The following is a 16,312-nucleotide window of genomic DNA, read 5'->3' as shown; positions in this document are numbered from 1 at the left end:
CTCGCTTCGGGGTTTGGACCTCCCCGGCTGCGGCTGGAGGCTGCTGCCCCTTGGCTGCTCCCGGGCGTGTTTGGCTCCCGCCCGCCTCCCCCTCTCCCACCACCCCTCCCGAGCAGGGCAATTAACAGGCTTCAACGCCGGGGATGGTCGTGGTCTCTTTATTTGGGATAAAAAGCCCAGGTCGGTCGCGAAAGAGGAGCTAAAACTTTGGTTAAAAAAAAAGGTGTTGGGAGTCAGGCAGTGCAAGGGGGTACGAGGGCTCCGGGACGCATGTCCTCTCCTCCCGGCCCGGCCCGAGGGCAGGGACGCTGCGGGCAGCAGCGCAGGCATGGGCCGAGGTGATGCTGCACTGGTGTCCTCGGGATGGGGAGTTACAAAACATCAGGAACGAAGTGAGTGTGTCCCGCACGGCAAGTGGGGTTCCCCTGAGTTATACCACCCACCCTGCAGTCCTGGATGGCGGCCAGAGAGAGAATCTGGCAAAGGGAGGGATGTGGCAGCGTGAGCCAGGAGCCTTGTGGCTGCAGGGCTTGGTGTGATGCTGCTCCATGCTGTCCTGGGTTCGGCTGCGATAGAGTTAATTTTCTGTCTAGTAGCTGGTATAGTGCTTTGTTTTGGGTTTAGGATGAGAATAATGTTGATAACACAATGATGTTTGTAGTTGTTGCTAGGTAGTTGTAGTGTCTACACTAAGTCAAGGACTTTCCAGCTTCCCGGGCCCTGCCAGGTGCAGAAGAAGCTGGGAGAGCACAGCCAGGGCAGCTGACCCGCGCTGGCCAAAGGGATATTCCCTGCCATAGAACATCATGCTCCAGATAGAACTGGGGAAGCGAGCTGGGACGGGGGATTGCTGCTCGGAAACAGACTGGGCATTTTATTATTATTATTATTAAAACCAATAATAATAGTCATTCTCTTCCTTTGTTATCCTATTAAACTGTCTTTATCTCAACCCACGAGTTTTTTTCCATTCCCCTGCCCATCCCACTGGGGGGGAAGGGTGAGCAGGCAGCTGCGTGGTGCTCAGTTACCAGCTAGAACCAGACAGCACTTCATGTCCTCTCTGTGGTCACGCAGGTAATACCACAGGGTGCCTCATGGCACCACGCAGCCGCTCACTCACCGCTCCCCCCCCACAGTGGGATGGGGAGAGGAATAGAAAAAACCTCATGGGTTGAGATAGAGACAGTTTAATAGGATAACAATAACATCAATAATAATAATAATAATAAAAACAAACAAGTGATGCACAAATGCAGTTGCTCACCATCTGTGGGAAAAATCCCTGACACCCAGTCTGTTTCCGAGCAGCAATCCCTCGTCCCAGCTCGCTTCCCCAGTTCTATCTGGAGCATGATGTTCTATCCCTTTGGCCAGTGCGGGTCAGCTGCCCTGGCTGTGCTCTCCCAGCTTCTTCTGCACCTGGCAGGGCCTGGGAAGCCGAAAAGTCCTTGACTTAATTGTGAACACTGCTTAGCAACAACTAAAAACATCAGCGTGTTATCAACATTGTTCTCATCCTAACCCCAAAACACAGCACTGTGCCAGCTGCTAGAAAGAAAATTAACTCTACCCCAGCCGAACCCAGGACACGTACCCAGAGCTGTCAGGCAGCCCCAGACGGTGGTCCCGGCTCCCCCGGTGCGTTGCCCTGGCTCGGCACAGGGACCAGCCCGTGTTGTGCCAGCAGCCCCTGCACCAGCGTCCGCTCCTGCTCCAGCTCCTGGGCACCGCAGTCCAGCCCTGGCACGGTGGCGGCACTGTCCCCCAGCACCTGCATTGCCCGTGCCGCCAGCCGGGCCCTCACCAGCAGCACGGCCACGGCCACGTGCAGCTTGGCACAGCCCAGCGCCTTCATGCCCCAGCGGGCAGCAGCCTCTGCGGAGAGAGCGGGCGAAGGAGTCGTGAGCGTGGCGGGGTGCCCCCAGGCAGAGCCGGCCCAGGGGATAAGGACACCAGCTCACCCACCCCAGACGCTTCACGCTGCGCCGTACCTTGGCTCCAGCGGTGCCTGCAGTACCGCAGGTCACACAGGATGCTGGGGCCCGCAGCCGCCAGCCAGTGCAGGGCCAAGGCACGGAGCGGGCGGCTGGTGGGCACTTTCTCCAGGAGCTGCAGCAGGACGGGGAGCAGCTGCCACGCCAGGACGGCTGGCTCCGCAAAAACGTTGGGTTCATCTTCCTTGTACAGGCTGGTGGTTCTTGTGGGGAGAAGCCGAGTGAAGCCAAGGGCCGGCCCCGTGGTCCCCCACACTCCCTCATACCCAGCCCAGGGGTCTGGCAACTCACTTGTTGGCCTCCATCTCCTCCACAATGCCTCGGAGATCTAGGGCTGGGAGATGCTGCAGCAGCAAGTCGAAGGTTTCAGGGTGCTCCCCAAACTCTCCCAGGAGGAGCTGCAGGAGGCCCAGGAGCGCCACGTTGTCCTGCACAATGATGCAGCCATCTTGGAGCAGCTCCCCAGGGTCCTGCTGCAGGAGGCTGGCGAAACCTGAGGCCTCGTGCCGGACTTCCCGCTCCTCGTCTTGCAGAAGGTGAATGCCCACATTTATCAGCCTGGGGAATGGGAAGAGAAGGGAAGAGAAGGGAAGGGAAGGCCACCGCACTCCCCAGAGCATCCTCAGCCTGCCTGGAGCAGGGGAAGGATGAGACCCCCCAGGGCAATGCATCCCCAAGGGACTTTTCTCCCGGGTTGTGAAAAGCACAGCCACCACCCGAGAGCTTGCCGCTTGGGAGGGCAGGGACTGCGACAGGGAACGAGGGACCTAGCAATGCGGTTTGCTGCTCATATGGGTCTGGCTGCTTCTATTAAAGTGCCACTCAAATTTTTTGTAGGCTGCAAGGTCTTGTGTGGGGTTTTCTTTAACACCCTTGAATTTTTTGCAGGGGACATCTTCTTTTGCAGAGTCAATTAACCTGCGGCACCCTGGGGCTGGGGCTCCAAGGGGCAGTGCTGCTGGGAATGCACCGTGGCCGTGGGCAGCGCTGCTCCTGCAAGGACAGCCAGCCCAGGCGACAGGCTCAGTGACCTACCGCAGAGCCACGGGGACAAGCGAGGGACAGGCAGCACGCAGGGATCGCCACACCATGTCGGCACCCGCCATCCGCAGGGAGCGGGCGGCCGCCAGCCGCAGCACCTCGGACGAAGCGGACTGGCTGCACTCCTCCAGCGCTGCGCACCATCGCTCAACCAGCGGGCCGTCCTCGTCCCCAAACCTGCCAGAGGCCAGTGAAGCAGAGGGAATTCAGGCACACCTTCCAACTCCATCCGGGGGACCAAAGGCCACCTGCTGCCCTGAGATCACAGGACCCAGGCACAAAGCTGTGATTTACAGGCGAGAAGTCACGGCTCTGTTTCCAGCGAGGACTAAGGAGAAATCTCCTGGAAGGGTCAGGCAGAGCCCCCCGGCAGCAGCAGGGACCTACCAGCGGGCGAGCAGCAGGCTGGCAGCACACAGCGCCTGGAAGAGGAGGTCGGGGTCAGGACACTCAGCCTCCACTGTGTGCAGCAGCATCTCCAGGCATGCTGCCGAGGAGCCCTGGAGCTTAGGGGAAGCTTCCTGGGACCATGACGAGGGTTCTCTGTAAAGATGCAGCAAAGCCTCAAGGTACAATCTCAGGAACTCTCCGTCCCTTCTCTCTCGCAGCACCGACCCCAAGCTCTCCTAGTCAACAATGGGAAAGAAGATACACAGTTAGTATCCCTGGCACTGCAGCACAGTGACCTCAGTGCAACCGGGTGAGCGCACCGCACTCGTGCACCCTCCCGGGGGAGCCCGGGGAGCACTGCTCTCCTCAGTGAGCACCCAGGATCCCATCCGCATGGTGCATCGGGGACCCTCCGCTTTACTTTGTGACTTTTGAGCCTCGTCGTACCAGTAGTGTCAGACCGAGAGCCTTCTCCAACTCCTCGCACGTTCCTCCCTTCCCAGTGATCACCCAGCTCAGGATGGCAAGCTGGACGTCGGGATTCGGCTGCTGGAGGAGCGAGCAGACGGTGCCGATCCGCTCACTGCCTGCCAGCTGGGCTGCCTCACTGCAGACGAAGTGGGCCATGGTTTGGTGGAGGATGGCTGAGCCCACCTGGAGGAAAACCAGGATCCCCCTTCTAATACTTGGCCTGGGGGAGGGGGTGCCCCACAAATGGGGGGTGCCCAACTCCCACCACCCCCAGGCTCGCTGCCAGGGAGGCCACGGCTGTGATTTTCCAGGCAGGCAGCAGTACCTGCAGCTCGGCACAGCCAAGCTTTCCCCCCGGCGGGAGGCTGCCCAGCTCGGCGCCGATGATGTCGCAGATGCTCTGGGCAAAGCCGGGGCTAAAGGATGCAGGCAGGAGGGCGAGGACCTGGAGGAAGGCAGCACGGACGAGCGGGCAGCGCTGGGCAGGGGTGAGCAGCCAGCCCCGCGCCTCCAGCTGCAAAGCCACGGGGCGCAGCGCCTCGGCCAACAGCCTGCGGGGAGACACGCAGCCTCACCACGGGGCCTGCGGCACAGGGGCAGACGCTGCTTTTTGGCCAAAAAGCTGCATCTCGGCACAGAGCGACCTCAGGGGCCATGGGCAGGGGGATGGCGTGGGACCACTCACCCGTTGGTGATTGGGGCAGGGGCCAGCAGCGCCCGCATCTGCAGCAGATGCCCGTGAACGGCATTGTGCGAGCGGACCTGTCTGGGCGTGGCAGGGAGCCGCTGGGCCAGCTGCAGGAGGACCCCACAGCGCCGGGGCGGCGGGACGACCGGCACCAGCGCCTTGGCGGCCATTACTCGCACGGCGTAGATGGGGCTCCCCGCCAGCTCCAGCAGCGGCCCCAGGAAGCGAGCAGAGGGGCTGTAGAGCAAAAACGGCACGGCATGGTGATGCTCTGCCTGGAGCGAAACTTCCCCCGAGAGCCAGGGCCAGTCCCAGCGCTGCAGGACCACCTCCTGCTGCAGGAGCCCTTGGCCGGGGCAGAGCATCCCTGCTGCCCCCTCACCTGTCGGGGCCGTCAGGGCCGGGCTGCAGCTGGGCCAGGAGGGTGAGGACGGCATGAAGCGCGGGGCGCAGGCGGGGCACCCCCGGCACGGGCCCTGTGGCCGCCCCCAATTCACCCAGCAGCACGGCGCCCAGCTGGGGGTGCTGCCCGAGGAAGGCTTGCAGGCTCACCCCTTCCGCCGGGCAGCCCTCCCCACGGCTCCGCTGCTGGCCCAGCAGCCGGGACGTGAGGGCGCCTGCAGAGACAGGCAGAGAGCAGCGTCAGGTCCCGTCCACCCCCTGCCCGACCCCCTGCACTTCACCCCAGCCAGGCTCCGAACCCCAGGGGGGGCTGCATCAGTCCTGCGGGGCTCTCTCGCCTCTCCCCCTCGGTACTCACTGAAGAGCTGGACGGCCGCGTTCCTCATGGCCCAGCACGGTGAGCCCAAGCCCCGCAGTGCCAGGGCCACCATCGGCGTGGCGTGGCGCAGCAGCGTGCTGCCCAGCCCTGTGCCACGGACCAGCGTCTGCAGCACGTGGAGGGCGCACACCTGGGGAAAGTGCGCGGGGCTCAGCGGCGAGGGGAGGGGGCTCCGTGCAAAGGGACAATGGTGGGAAGAGATGGGGGAGCTGAGGGTTCCCGGGACAGGCAGCGCAGGCAGGGCTGTGGCTTTTGGCTCACCCCAAGGTCTCCACGCTAGCACAGCCTTGTGCTGGGGTACCCGGCACGGCTCCCTTTAGGGGACCTCGTGCAGATTGCCCTGTCCCCAAACCAGCTCCAGCCGGGATCTCAGGGCCCAACCACGCTCACCTGTGGGAGGTCGAGGGTCTGGTCCCAGTCCTGCGGCAGGGCAGTGGTGGCCAAGGCCAGCAGCGTCTGGACGCAGCGGGTCAGCAGCGGCCGTGCTTGCGCTGGGGCCTCCCCGCTGGTGATGCAGAGGAAGAGCATGGGGAAGCCGGCGGCACGGCGCGTGATCGAGCTGCTCCGGGGTCCGCTCAGTGCATCTAAGCCCTGAGGAACAAAACCCACCCGAGATACGGCTGGAAACCTGCTGGCTGGAGCCTGCAGCTGCTCTGCAGGGGAGCGCACTGGCTGCACCAAACCTGCACCACGGCATCCTGGCTGCCATGTGGGTGCTCATCCCAGGGTGGGGGGGACACAGGGACATGGCCCTGGGGCTTCCCGGGACATAGGGGGAACATGGGGCAGAATGAGCGTGGTACCTGCTCCAGCATGGTCTGCGGGATCGCCTGCAGCTCTGTATCTGGGTGGTTCAGCAGAGCAGCACAAAACTTGGTGAAGCCCATGCTGCAGCCCTCCACCGCTCCCTAGGGCAGAGCAGCGTCAGGCCCCTGCGCCCCAAAGGCTGCACCCACCAGCCCCCCGTGGCCCCCAGAAAACTCTTTGCAAAGGGCAAGGAGGAAGCAAAAAGACACGATGGTGTGGGGACATGATGGAGTTTGGCACTGGGATCTCAGCTGGGAGCTTCCAGCTGTGCCCCACATCTTACCCCAGAGCAGACCCTGCCTGCTGTGCTCGCCCACCCTGCACGCCAGGGACAGGGCTGGAGGGGTGGGCAAGGGGCCGAGCCACCCCAGGCAGGACACGCTCTTACCCAGTGCCGGCACCGCAGCAGGATTTCCTGGAACACTCTTGCGGCCATCTGCAGGGTGGGGAGCGGCAGGAGGGACCCCGATCCGGCAGGCAGCGCTGGGGCCAGCAGCAGCTCAGCCAGGCCCCCCAAAAGCAGCCCTATCTCCTGGGAAGAAGTGGAAGGTCACCAGCACTGGCGGCAGGGCTGCCCCGTTCTTGTCCTGCCCCACCATTGCCGCCGCGGGGAAGCACAGCGGGTGCTGCTGTTGCCCCCCCAGCACGGGCGCTCTCGGTTGCCGGCACCGTCAGGCAGCGTGGCCACCGGCATGCCCAGGAGCGTGCACAGGCTCCGCAGCACGGCGGTTTCCCAGCCAGCTGCAAGGTGTGTGTGGTGGAGATGGCCTTTTTCCAGGCAGCCGCTGGAAAGGCTGCAGAGGAGAAGCTGGGATGGGCAGCTGTCGGCAAGGAGCCATGACGGGCAGCCGCAGGGCTGCAAGCTGGGGAGCCCGGCTCTGCTGCAGCTGGAGTCCGTCAGTGCCTGGGAACCAGCTGGGCTACATAAGGGCAGGCAGGGGGGGTGGCTGCTTTTGGGGAGGGTGGTGGTTGTATCCTCCCTGTCAGGGGGGTGAGGATGGACTGTGGCAGCTCTGAGGTAAGGGCAGAGATTCCCCCTTGTTCATCGCCAGGGAGCATAAATGCCCCAAGGGGAGCCAAAGAACCCAGCGGGTGGGCTGGGTGGTGGGTGCAGTGGTGCTGGGCTGCCCCTCTCTGCAGTGCCATGGGGAGGGGTGCCTACCTTCACCGATACCCAGCAGCATGTCAGGATCAGACTGTGCTCCTCTGAGAGCAGGACTGAGTCCTCCTCCTCTTCTTCCTGCCCCCGGCTTCTCCCCAGCATGATGAGGGAGCCGATGGCGTTCCCCATGTCTGCAAATGATGGGGCAGCAGCTGCAAAAGGGAGAAGCCTGGTCTGAGCAGGGTGGTGTGAGGCAGAGGGAGGGGAATGCTGCTGGGGGGACCCACTCTTCTGTTAGGGGTGCACACAAATGACAGTGGCTCCTGTCCTGCTCAGGACCGCAGCTGTGCTTTGCCCCACTGCTCTTTCTGAGCCATTGCTGTAAGGGCTCCACCAGCCCCTGATCTCCCAGCTGCTCCAATTGAGCAAGTGCCTTGCTGGGGGACTTGATGATCTTAAAGGTTTTTTCCAAGCTAAATGATTCTATGATTCTATTCTATGCTTCTGGAAGGCTTTTGCCTTTTACTTCTGCTGCCGTTTTCATGTGCGGTTGAGAAAGGGATGCAAAACCAGGCACTAGCTGCTCGCTCCTGTGGTTTCCAGGATCCTCTGCCCAACACCTAGAGCATCCTTGTCCAGGTGTCCTGCTTTGGACCTTACTCCCAGGCCAACCTTGCCTGCCTGGCCCCACTGCTGTCCCCTGCCAGAGGCAGTGAGCCCAAAGCAAACGTCCTCCCTGCAGGCTGGAGGGCTGCTGGGTCAAGGACTGCTGTGATGGAGGTGTCAGTGGTTCCCAGGGCTGGTCCCTCCCTGGCGACACGCTCACCTTGCTCAGCACCGGGGCCTTGCTGGCTCTGCAGAGCACCCAGGAGGAAGGAGGTGATGTCTCTCGCTGTGGTTACAAGGCGGGTGAGGAGCTCCTGCCAGCTCTGCGCCAACTCTGCCGACTGCATGGAGGCGGCCACCTCCGGCACCTGGAGCAGGCACCGCCGCAGGGCTGCGATGGCTCCTGCAAGAACACCCGTGTCTGGTCACAGCGGTGGGTGGTGTGACCCCAGCTCTCCTGCCTGAGCCTGCAGCTGAAATGGCTCACGGGCAGGGGAGCGAGCAGGGCCCCTAGGTGATGGGCACGCTGGGCAGGTGGAGCAATAATACAGGGAAACTGAGGCAAGGCTGTGGCATCAGCACTGAGTTGTGGCCTCAGTCCTGCCTGTACGATTCCTGCCTGCTCCAAATTCCCAGGGGGGACACCCGCTGCAGGAGCCACTTGCTGCCCTGCCAGGCTGGGGATGTACCGTGCATTGGCGCAGTGGCTGCTGCCTGCAGCAGGTCCTGGCACGCCGCAGCATACTGGGCTTCCAGCACGTGGAGAAGGTGCTGGGCGAAGCACAGGCCTCGGTTGGGCAGCAAAGGGGCTGCTTTGGCCTCCAGGGCCAGGCTCTTCATGGTGCTGCTGTCTGACCTGGGGGAAGAGGTAGAGACTGCTGTGAGGATGAAGGAGTTTTCTGCCCGACTGTCTGTGTGGCTCCTTCCCCCCCCCCGGCTCGGGGTCCTGCACAGCTCCCCACTGCAAGGCTATCTCAAACCCAAGCCATCGCTGCCCTGATTGTAGAGGCAGCCTCTGGTGAGACACTGCTGCTGCCGACGTGCTCTTGGGGGCTGCTGCCCCACTGCGGGGACGGGGAGGCTGAGAGCCCATACTTCTGCAGGATGGTCTTCATCAGCACAGCTCCAGCTTCAGCCTCCTGCACTCGCGGGCTGCCCAGGGCATCCTGGGCCAGCTGGAAGAGAGCCAGGGCAATGGGCTCGGGGAACGTGGGGGGGAAGTAGCGGACGAGCAGCTCTGAGGCCAAGTCTCTGATCTGCCAAGACAGGAGAGGTGGGGGGAATTGGGACACAAGACAGAGGTGGAAGCAGCTGGGGCAGGGCAGGAGGGGGAGCCCACCACCCTTCCCCTCTGACCCCACTCAGGGCTGAGGCAGGTGGCTTTACAACCGTTGAGGCTCACCTCGTTAGTGCTGTCCTGCAAGCAGCTCAGCAGTGCCAACAAGTTGGGCTGGGAGAAGAAGTGCCAGCAGCCGCTCTGCCTGGCATAGCTCAGCAGCGTGGCCATGGTCCCTGCAGCGGGGACACGGGGTAGTGGGACGGGGAAAGGGGCAGCACCCCTGCAGCTGAGGGGCGATGCTCTGGGGGGGGCTGCCCGTACTCACGCGGGGGCTGGCCCTTCTTCCTATCGGGGCTCCAGGTGTCTGTGCAGGTCTCCAAAACCGTGCCCAGGAGGAGCAGAGCCGTCTTCTTCCTCTGGTAGTTGGAGCCTGGGCTGAGTGAGGCGATGCTGAGCTGCAGCAGCCACTCCACAAAGCCTGCAGGCAGAGAGCGATGCCAGCCTGGGCACCCGCGTGTGAATCCCCTGGGGCTGCGGTGGAGGGGCTGGGGTGGCCGCCTCACCTACTGCCTGGGCGAGCTGTCCCGCTCCCTCGCTCGGCTTGGCACCTTGGGGTGCCTTCCCTCGCAGCTGGGCCAGCGAGCTGTCCCGCAGCCGGACCAGCGCCTTCCTCACCGCTGCCTGCAGCAGCTGCCGGAACGAGGAGGAGTCGCAGTTGAGGTTGAGCGGCAGGAACTCCCGCAGAAGCCGCACCTCGGTGCCTGAGAGGGGCCGGTTGGTGCTGGGGCTGCAGCAGAGGAGACCCAGTGCCGCCAGCCGAATGCCCTCCTCGCGGGCGCCCAGGCAGCAGGAGAGCCGCTCCAGCTCCTCGCCACGCAGCGGCAGGGCCCCTGCCACGCTCTTCTGCGCCTTCAGCAGTGAGACCCAAGCCCGGAGCGATGCTGCGTCCCGGCCACCGAACTGGGCGGCCAGCAGCGCCTGGGCAGCTGGGAGGTGCCGCAGGGTCCAGGTGAGGAGGTGGTTGGCGGCATTGCTCTGCAGGATGGGCAGGGGGGAGCGGAGCGCCTGGGAGAGCAGGGGCAGCCAGCGCAGCGCCCACCGCTCTGCCAGAGCCGCCTCCGTGCCCTGCTGCCCGTCCTGCCGCTCAGCGCGCTGCTGTTGCACCAGGGCCTTGTAGACTTCAGCGGCTGCGGGACACAGGTGGTTGGTGGAAAGGCAGCTCAGGAGGTGCTGCGGCAGGTCCGGGTAGGCATCCAGCACCTGGGAGAAAGCCAGATGACCCCCTCCTAAGAGTCTCTTCCAATCTAAATGATTCTCTGATCTCCCTACTGGGCTGAAGGGTCCAGGCGGTGGGGCAGATCTGTGGTCAGCCATGGCACTGAGCATGTGGCTGCTTTTGGCCAGAGTTTTGTGATCAACTGACAAAGCTTCCCTCCCTGCTGGCAGTCCCCAGGGATGCATCACGGTTGCTGCAGCTCACTGCCCCACCAGGGATACTATCCCCTGGGTGATGCTAACATGCCTCCCCTGGCTGGGAAGGCTGCCTGCCCCCATGGCTGAGCTGGGCAGGGGAAGGTGACAGGCAGGGGAAGGTGACAGGCAGTGGACAGAGACTGTGCCACCCCAGCAGCAGTGCCAGCCAGGACCGAGCTTCCCTGTCCCCCTGCCTTCCCTACCTGCTGGCTGCCCACGTAGGGGATGATGGCACACAGGGGCACGTATCTGGCTTTGATTTGCCATGGCATTGAGATCACCCTCTGCAGCATCCGTTGGTAGAGGGGTTTCTCCTGGTCCTGGAAGTGCTGGCACTCGAGGTGGTAGATCTCCAGGAGCAGTCGGAAGGAGCTGTGGATGAACTCGGACACCCCTTCCACCTGGGGGGAGAAGGACGACAAGCAGGAGAGGTTAGGGTGGGTTCCTCCTCCTGTCTTGCTGGGTGAGGAAAGAGTCTTTGCTTTCCCGTGGCAGTGGATTTTCAGCACTGGCCGGTAACCATGGGGTTGGCAGCTGGGGACACGAGGATGGCAGGAGGTGAGCGAGCAGGCATGGACCGGCTGGGACTGCACCCACGGGCGCTGCCTGGGGAGGGTGAAGCCCTGGGACACAACCCTGCAGAAGCCACGTGTGACGAGCGCCCTGGCCTCGGCAGCATGGATGCCCCTGCCCTGCCAGAGGAAGGCAGCTGCAGGCAGCCATGGGCAAGGGGGTTGTATTTGGTTGATGGATCTGAAACAGGCAGGGATGTGTTACGGGCAGGGAAAGGGCTGTTTCTGGTTGCTGAGGTGTGGGTTTTCAGCACCCTGGCCTTACCGGGGTTTCAGCGTTGTCCCACACCAGCTGGGTGAGCTGCTGGAGCAGCTCAGCGTCCTGGGCCAGGATGCGGGTCCCCGTCAGGTGCCAGACGGCAGGCAGGCTCTCCCGCAGGCGCTGCAGCCACAGGACGCAGGCTGTAAGAGCAGAGAGCATCGCTGCAGCCCTCGCCCCGAGACTCGCCCGCAGCAGACCTGGTGCGGGCTGCTGGGCTTAAGGACCCTGTGCACAAGGGGAGCGTCATCATCTACCTTGGAAGCAGTAGTAGTGACAGTCCTTCCGCTCCTTGGTCAGGGCACACACAGTGGGAAAGACCACATCCAGCAGCAGGCAGGCCTGTGGGAGCACGGTGGCTCAGGGACCGGGCAGGCATGGGCTTTCCAGGGTGAGAAAACCCCACCACAAGACAGACGAGGAGAGCACTGCCGGGTTTTTCTGCTCTTACAGCAGCTTATTGCTGTAGTAGCTTTTGCTCCTGTCTGGAAGTCCTCAGCTCTTGAGGACTTGGGAGATGCTGGAGATGGGCAGGGCTGGAGGTTGCACTTGGCCCAGGGTTGCCCTGGGTTCATGCTGCAGAAGCACAGGGCGAATGCTGCTGCCACTTTGCTTTTGTGGGGGCTACTTTTGGCACCTCCTGGCTTCTCAGCTTCCCCAGGAGAGGGAAATCCCTGCTTGGATGTCTTTGGAAAAAGCCGGCTCCTGGCTAATGCACGGCGCTCAGCGGGATGCGTGGAGCTGGGTGTGGAGCAGTGCAGCCTGGCTACCTTCCCTGGGGATCCACAGCCCCTGCTGGCAGCTGCCAGCCCTGTGCAAGGGGCTCTCCAAATCCCTGGCCACTGGGTTGGAGCTCCCCTACCTGGTGGGTGAAGTTCTCCAGCTGGCAGCTGAGGATGTCCGTCCTGCAGCACGTCAGCAAACCTCTGGTGAGCACCAGCTTCTCCAGCCCATCTGGCTCCAGGATGGGGGGGACCTCCACTGCCAGCTCCCCAAACTTTGGCTCCCCCACACCTGGTGGGAAATGGCTGCATTAGATGACAGGAAGATGGCAAACCCAAACGCTGCTCCAAGAGTGAACTGCCCTGGTTCATCCCAGAGTGACCGTGGGAGGTGGCCAGTGGCAGCTGGTGCTCCCAAACCCTGAGAACAGGACACAGCAGCAGTGTCCAGCTTGTACCGCTGGTGAGCGGCACCCAGCACTGGTCCCTTGCACCCAAACACGCCTGTCCCTGCTGTCCCGTTTGCCAGAGGCTGACCCTGGCTCGGGATGGAGCACGCACCTTGGTCAGGGAGCTGGAAGAGGGCCAGCATGGCGCTTGCCCCGTGCTCGGGCTGCGGGGCTGTGTTCACCAGCATGCTCAGGGCCGTGCCTGCCAGCAGCCGTGTGTCCTTGTTCGGGGCCTGGACTTGCGAGGGAGGCAAAGGCACAGCTCAAAATGCCCCTTGAAAACCAGACCCCATTTAACCTTCCCTCCATGCCCGTGCAGGCAACCACGCAGGGTCCCTCGGACACCCCAGACGCTGCAGGCTCCCCTTGGGGAGGGGAGTGAGGAAAGCACCAGGGAAGGGTGGGATTGCTCTGCTCCTTGGGACAGGCAGCCCCATCCCTCCCTGGGGCTGTACGTACCTTCCCCCATGCAACCTCCAGCAGCAGCCCCAAGAGGCTCTGCAGGGCTTCACTCTTCCCTGCCGCGCTCCACACCAGGGGGGCCACGTCCTTTGGCAGCACCTGGAAGAGCTGGAGGCAGGCCTGGAGGAACAGGAGGGACAGGGCTGTCAGCATCCCTCACCTCCCAAAAAGCAGCGGTTCCCCAGGGACAGCCATTCGAAGCAGTACTGTGTGCCACATCCCGCCTGGAGATCGCTCCAGTGCGATCCTTGCAGGGACTGATCCTTCCCTCCTCCTCTGAAATTCGGCTCTTACCTTGACAGCCAGGTAGCCCCACGTGCTGCCGGGCGCAGGCTGGCTCTGCAGCACCCAGCGCAAGGTAGCGGCCAGGCGCTGCAGCAGCGGGGCCAGGTTCTGCTGCCAGTGCTGTCGGCCCAGGCTGCTCTCCTCCATGAACATGCACACTGTGGGCAAGGGGACAGCATCAGCTCCCGGCACTGTGCCCGCAGCCAGCCCTGCTCCCGGTTAAACCAAGGGCTGCGCTGCTGGTGAGCGGGGTAAGAACAGGGCTGGGATGCAGGGGATGCTTTGGCTTATCCAGCTTCCAGCACCCCAGGCAGGGGGGCAGAGCCGTTGGGTGCTGCTGGGACCTCTGCAGAGTTCCCACGGATCTGGCTGATCCCTGCTCCCCCTCCCATGAGCACAGAGGACCCGGTCTGGGTGGGCAGGAGGTGTTCTGTGCATTGGTGGTGGGGACTGGGAGAAGCCCCCAGAGGGGAAGGAGCAGAGACTGACCTGACTGAAGGTCCCCAGGAGACAGCACCTGCAGAGGCAGAAGGACAGTTTGTCCCACGTGATGACATGCTGGGGCTCAGTGCCTTGGGCAGGAGGGTCCTGCCTGCACCAGAAGCTGTCCCAGCAGTAAGCGAAGGGCTGGTGTGACGGGCAGCCATGTGTCACCAGCTGCAAGCAGGGGCGAGCCCCCAGCACGTTGGGAAGAGAAGCAAAGGACCCCAAGCAGCCCAAACCAGGAGGTCCCTGTCGCACATGGGCTCCAGCCAAGCCCCCACAAAAGCCAGTACCACCGCACATCTGGGGTGCTCTCACCTCTCCCTGTGGCACCAGGCCGGCCAGCAGCACGCCCACCTCCTGGGCTAGCAGGGCTTCCTTCCCCACTGCCAGCTGGGTCACGATCTGCCGAGAGACGCCCCGAGTCAGCCGCTCTGCCCAGACCCCCAAGAGATACCAGCTGCAAGGCCCCTTTAGGTGAGCTCTGCGGCATCACCGTGGCCCCTTTGCTGGTAAGGATGTACCGCACCAGGGCTGTGCCGGTGGCCGGCAGAGCTGGGTGAGACCATCGCTTACGCTTGTGGCTAATGGAGCTCTGAAGCTGCAGCCCGGCCGGTTGTGTTACAGACCTGTTCCAGTTTCTGGAAGGAGCTGGAGCTGCTGGTTGCCTCCATCTGGAAAGCCAGGACGCAGCGGAGCAGGGGCCGTGCCTCTGCCTCGCTCAACGCCCGCAGACCCTTGCTCAGCGCCCGTGACAGCAGTAGAGCCTCCTCCAGGTGCTTGTCTTTGCATCTTTTGACAGTACTCCTGAAATGGGATGGGGATGGGGCTTGGGGTGGGGGATTCCCCAATTTGGTGGCAATCAGAGTTGGGGAGCCCCAGCTCAATGTGCATTGGGGTGGGGGGGTCCCAGTTTGGTGGGGATCAGGGTGGGTGTGCCCTAGCTTGATTTGGATTGGGAAGGGGGTGCCCTGGCTTGACAGGGGTTAACGTTGGGGTGCCCCAGCTTGGAATGCTCCTCTCTCCAACTGCACTCAGCAGTGGGTGGGGAGGAACTCCTCAAAGCTCAGTCCGAACCCCAGCCCGTTCTGGCTACTGCAAGTCGGGGTGGGGGGGGGGGTGTAGGAGGACCTGAAAAATCCTAAAACCTGCTGCCCTCCTGCTGCAGAGAGGGCTGGAACGGGATGAGGACAAGTGGGGGCGGCTCCCTCCCTCCCCACGCCCGGGGAGGTGGGGGGGATGCTCGGAGGACCCACGCCGTGTCCCTTTCACCCGGGAAACATTCGGTGACACCAAGCCGGGCAATTCCCGAATAATCCCTCTCTCAAGTCCGGTTCTCTTACCCAGCGAATTGCCGCAGGCACCGCAGACAGGACAGCACCGGCTGAGCGATGCCCAGCGCCCCGTAGAAGGCAGCGCAGGCCCGCGCCTCCCGCTCCGCTCCCATGGCCGCTGCCCTCCTCCACCACCATAGAGCTCGGCCGTCCTTCTGCCGCCTCAGCGGCCCCCCCTAGCGCTCTGCCCTCCCCGGGACAGCCGGGCAGGCTCTGGGGGATGGTGGAAGCTACTGGTAGGGCTGGTGGTGAGGAAGGCTGCGGGGCGGGGAGGGGGGGGAAGGCGAGCCTCCCCGCCCGGCGACTGCCGGGCGGGGAGGCTCGCCTTCCCCCCCCTCCCCGCAGCCTTCCTCACGACTCGATCCAGCGCAGATTGCAAAATCGGGGATTAAAACCATCCTCTGAAGCTGTTTCCGTAGTCGGTGGGGAGCGAGAGCCCCCCCCCCTTCCCCCCGAGAAGGGCTGAAAAAATGGGGAGCCGGTGCTTGCTGCCGAGCCAAGAGGAAGGCAGGCGGAGTGAGATGGTGGTTGTAAGATTTCGGAAATACTAAATGAAACGCTTCGGAGTGAAATAGTTGTCTGTCTCCACCGTGCCTTGTTGCACCAGAGGAGGTTTGGTACTCCACGGTCCTCCTGCTATCCATCCCTGTCGTTAGCCAGCATCCCTGTTAGCCAGCATCCCAATTAACACTAATAGCCAGTGGAGGGACTCCGCTTCTTCCTGCAGGATGGAATGGCCTTTGGAGAGAGAAACAGATTTATTATAACACTTGATGTTAATCGTCATTGAATCCAAACGATTTTGTCTGGGTTCTTTTTGTCACTTGGCACGGGGTTGAACTCTTTTAAAAGGCATGATTTGGGGGTTGGACTAGATGGTGCCTTCCGACCCAAACCATTCTACGATTCTATGATTTCTGTGTCTTTATGAAATGTAGTCATAACTCCTGACTAACACATGCCACTGAACTTCACCTAGCAGCTATCAAGAAAGTGCTCCTGGCTGCTTTTGACCTTGAAGGATTGTTTTTTCCCTGGGTTGTTTCTCACAGTGGCACCAGGGCGAGCGATGGGCATTGGCCGCTTGGGCGAATCAGTGGCACGGGCAGCC

The 16,312-nt window shown here is 62.8% G+C and overlaps 1 protein-coding gene across 3 annotated transcripts; it reads right to left on the bottom strand.

Annotated features, from left to right (window-relative positions):
• Positions 1-136: 136 nt before the first annotated feature.
• On the bottom strand, positions 137-15,357 carry LOC129213897 (thyroid adenoma-associated protein homolog). Of its 3 annotated transcripts, none has more exons than XM_054844712.1 (32): positions 15,211-15,357; positions 14,497-14,674; positions 14,186-14,272; positions 13,874-13,901; positions 13,394-13,542; positions 13,097-13,219; positions 12,750-12,870; positions 12,329-12,480; positions 11,724-11,808; positions 11,473-11,609; positions 10,839-11,036; positions 9,726-10,422; positions 9,488-9,640; positions 9,286-9,395; positions 8,979-9,139; positions 8,573-8,739; positions 8,104-8,286; positions 7,338-7,489; positions 6,564-6,707; positions 6,172-6,276; positions 5,759-5,959; positions 5,348-5,498; positions 4,970-5,204; positions 4,585-4,824; positions 4,225-4,450; positions 3,876-4,082; positions 3,426-3,664; positions 3,033-3,215; positions 2,289-2,555; positions 1,995-2,200; positions 1,585-1,878; positions 137-596 (listed from the first exon to the last, which is right to left on the bottom strand). In XM_054844712.1, exons 1-31 carry the CDS (start codon positions 15,312-15,314, stop codon positions 1,607-1,609), a joined length of 5,661 nt encoding a protein of 1,886 aa, XP_054700687.1. In that variant the 5' UTR covers positions 15,315-15,357; the 3' UTR covers positions 137-596; positions 1,585-1,606. The 3 variants fall into 3 exon arrangements, with proteins under 3 accessions (XP_054700687.1, XP_054700686.1, XP_054700689.1); XM_054844711.1 differs by having other exon boundaries at positions 137-1,432; positions 1,598-1,878; XM_054844714.1 differs by lacking the exons at positions 137-596; positions 13,394-13,542; positions 13,874-13,901; ... (1 more) ...; positions 14,497-14,674; positions 15,211-15,357 and having other exon boundaries at positions 1,463-1,878; positions 12,750-12,875; positions 13,097-13,218.
• Positions 15,358-16,312: the final 955 nt, after the last annotated feature.

Source organism: Grus americana, chromosome 16 (assembly GCF_028858705.1).
Source record: "Grus americana isolate bGruAme1 chromosome 16, bGruAme1.mat, whole genome shotgun sequence".
NCBI classification, from domain to species: Eukaryota; Metazoa; Chordata; class Aves; order Gruiformes; family Gruidae; genus Grus; species Grus americana.
Note: the sequence above shows the minus strand (reverse complement) of the source record. Positions and strands in the feature narration are given on the sequence as shown.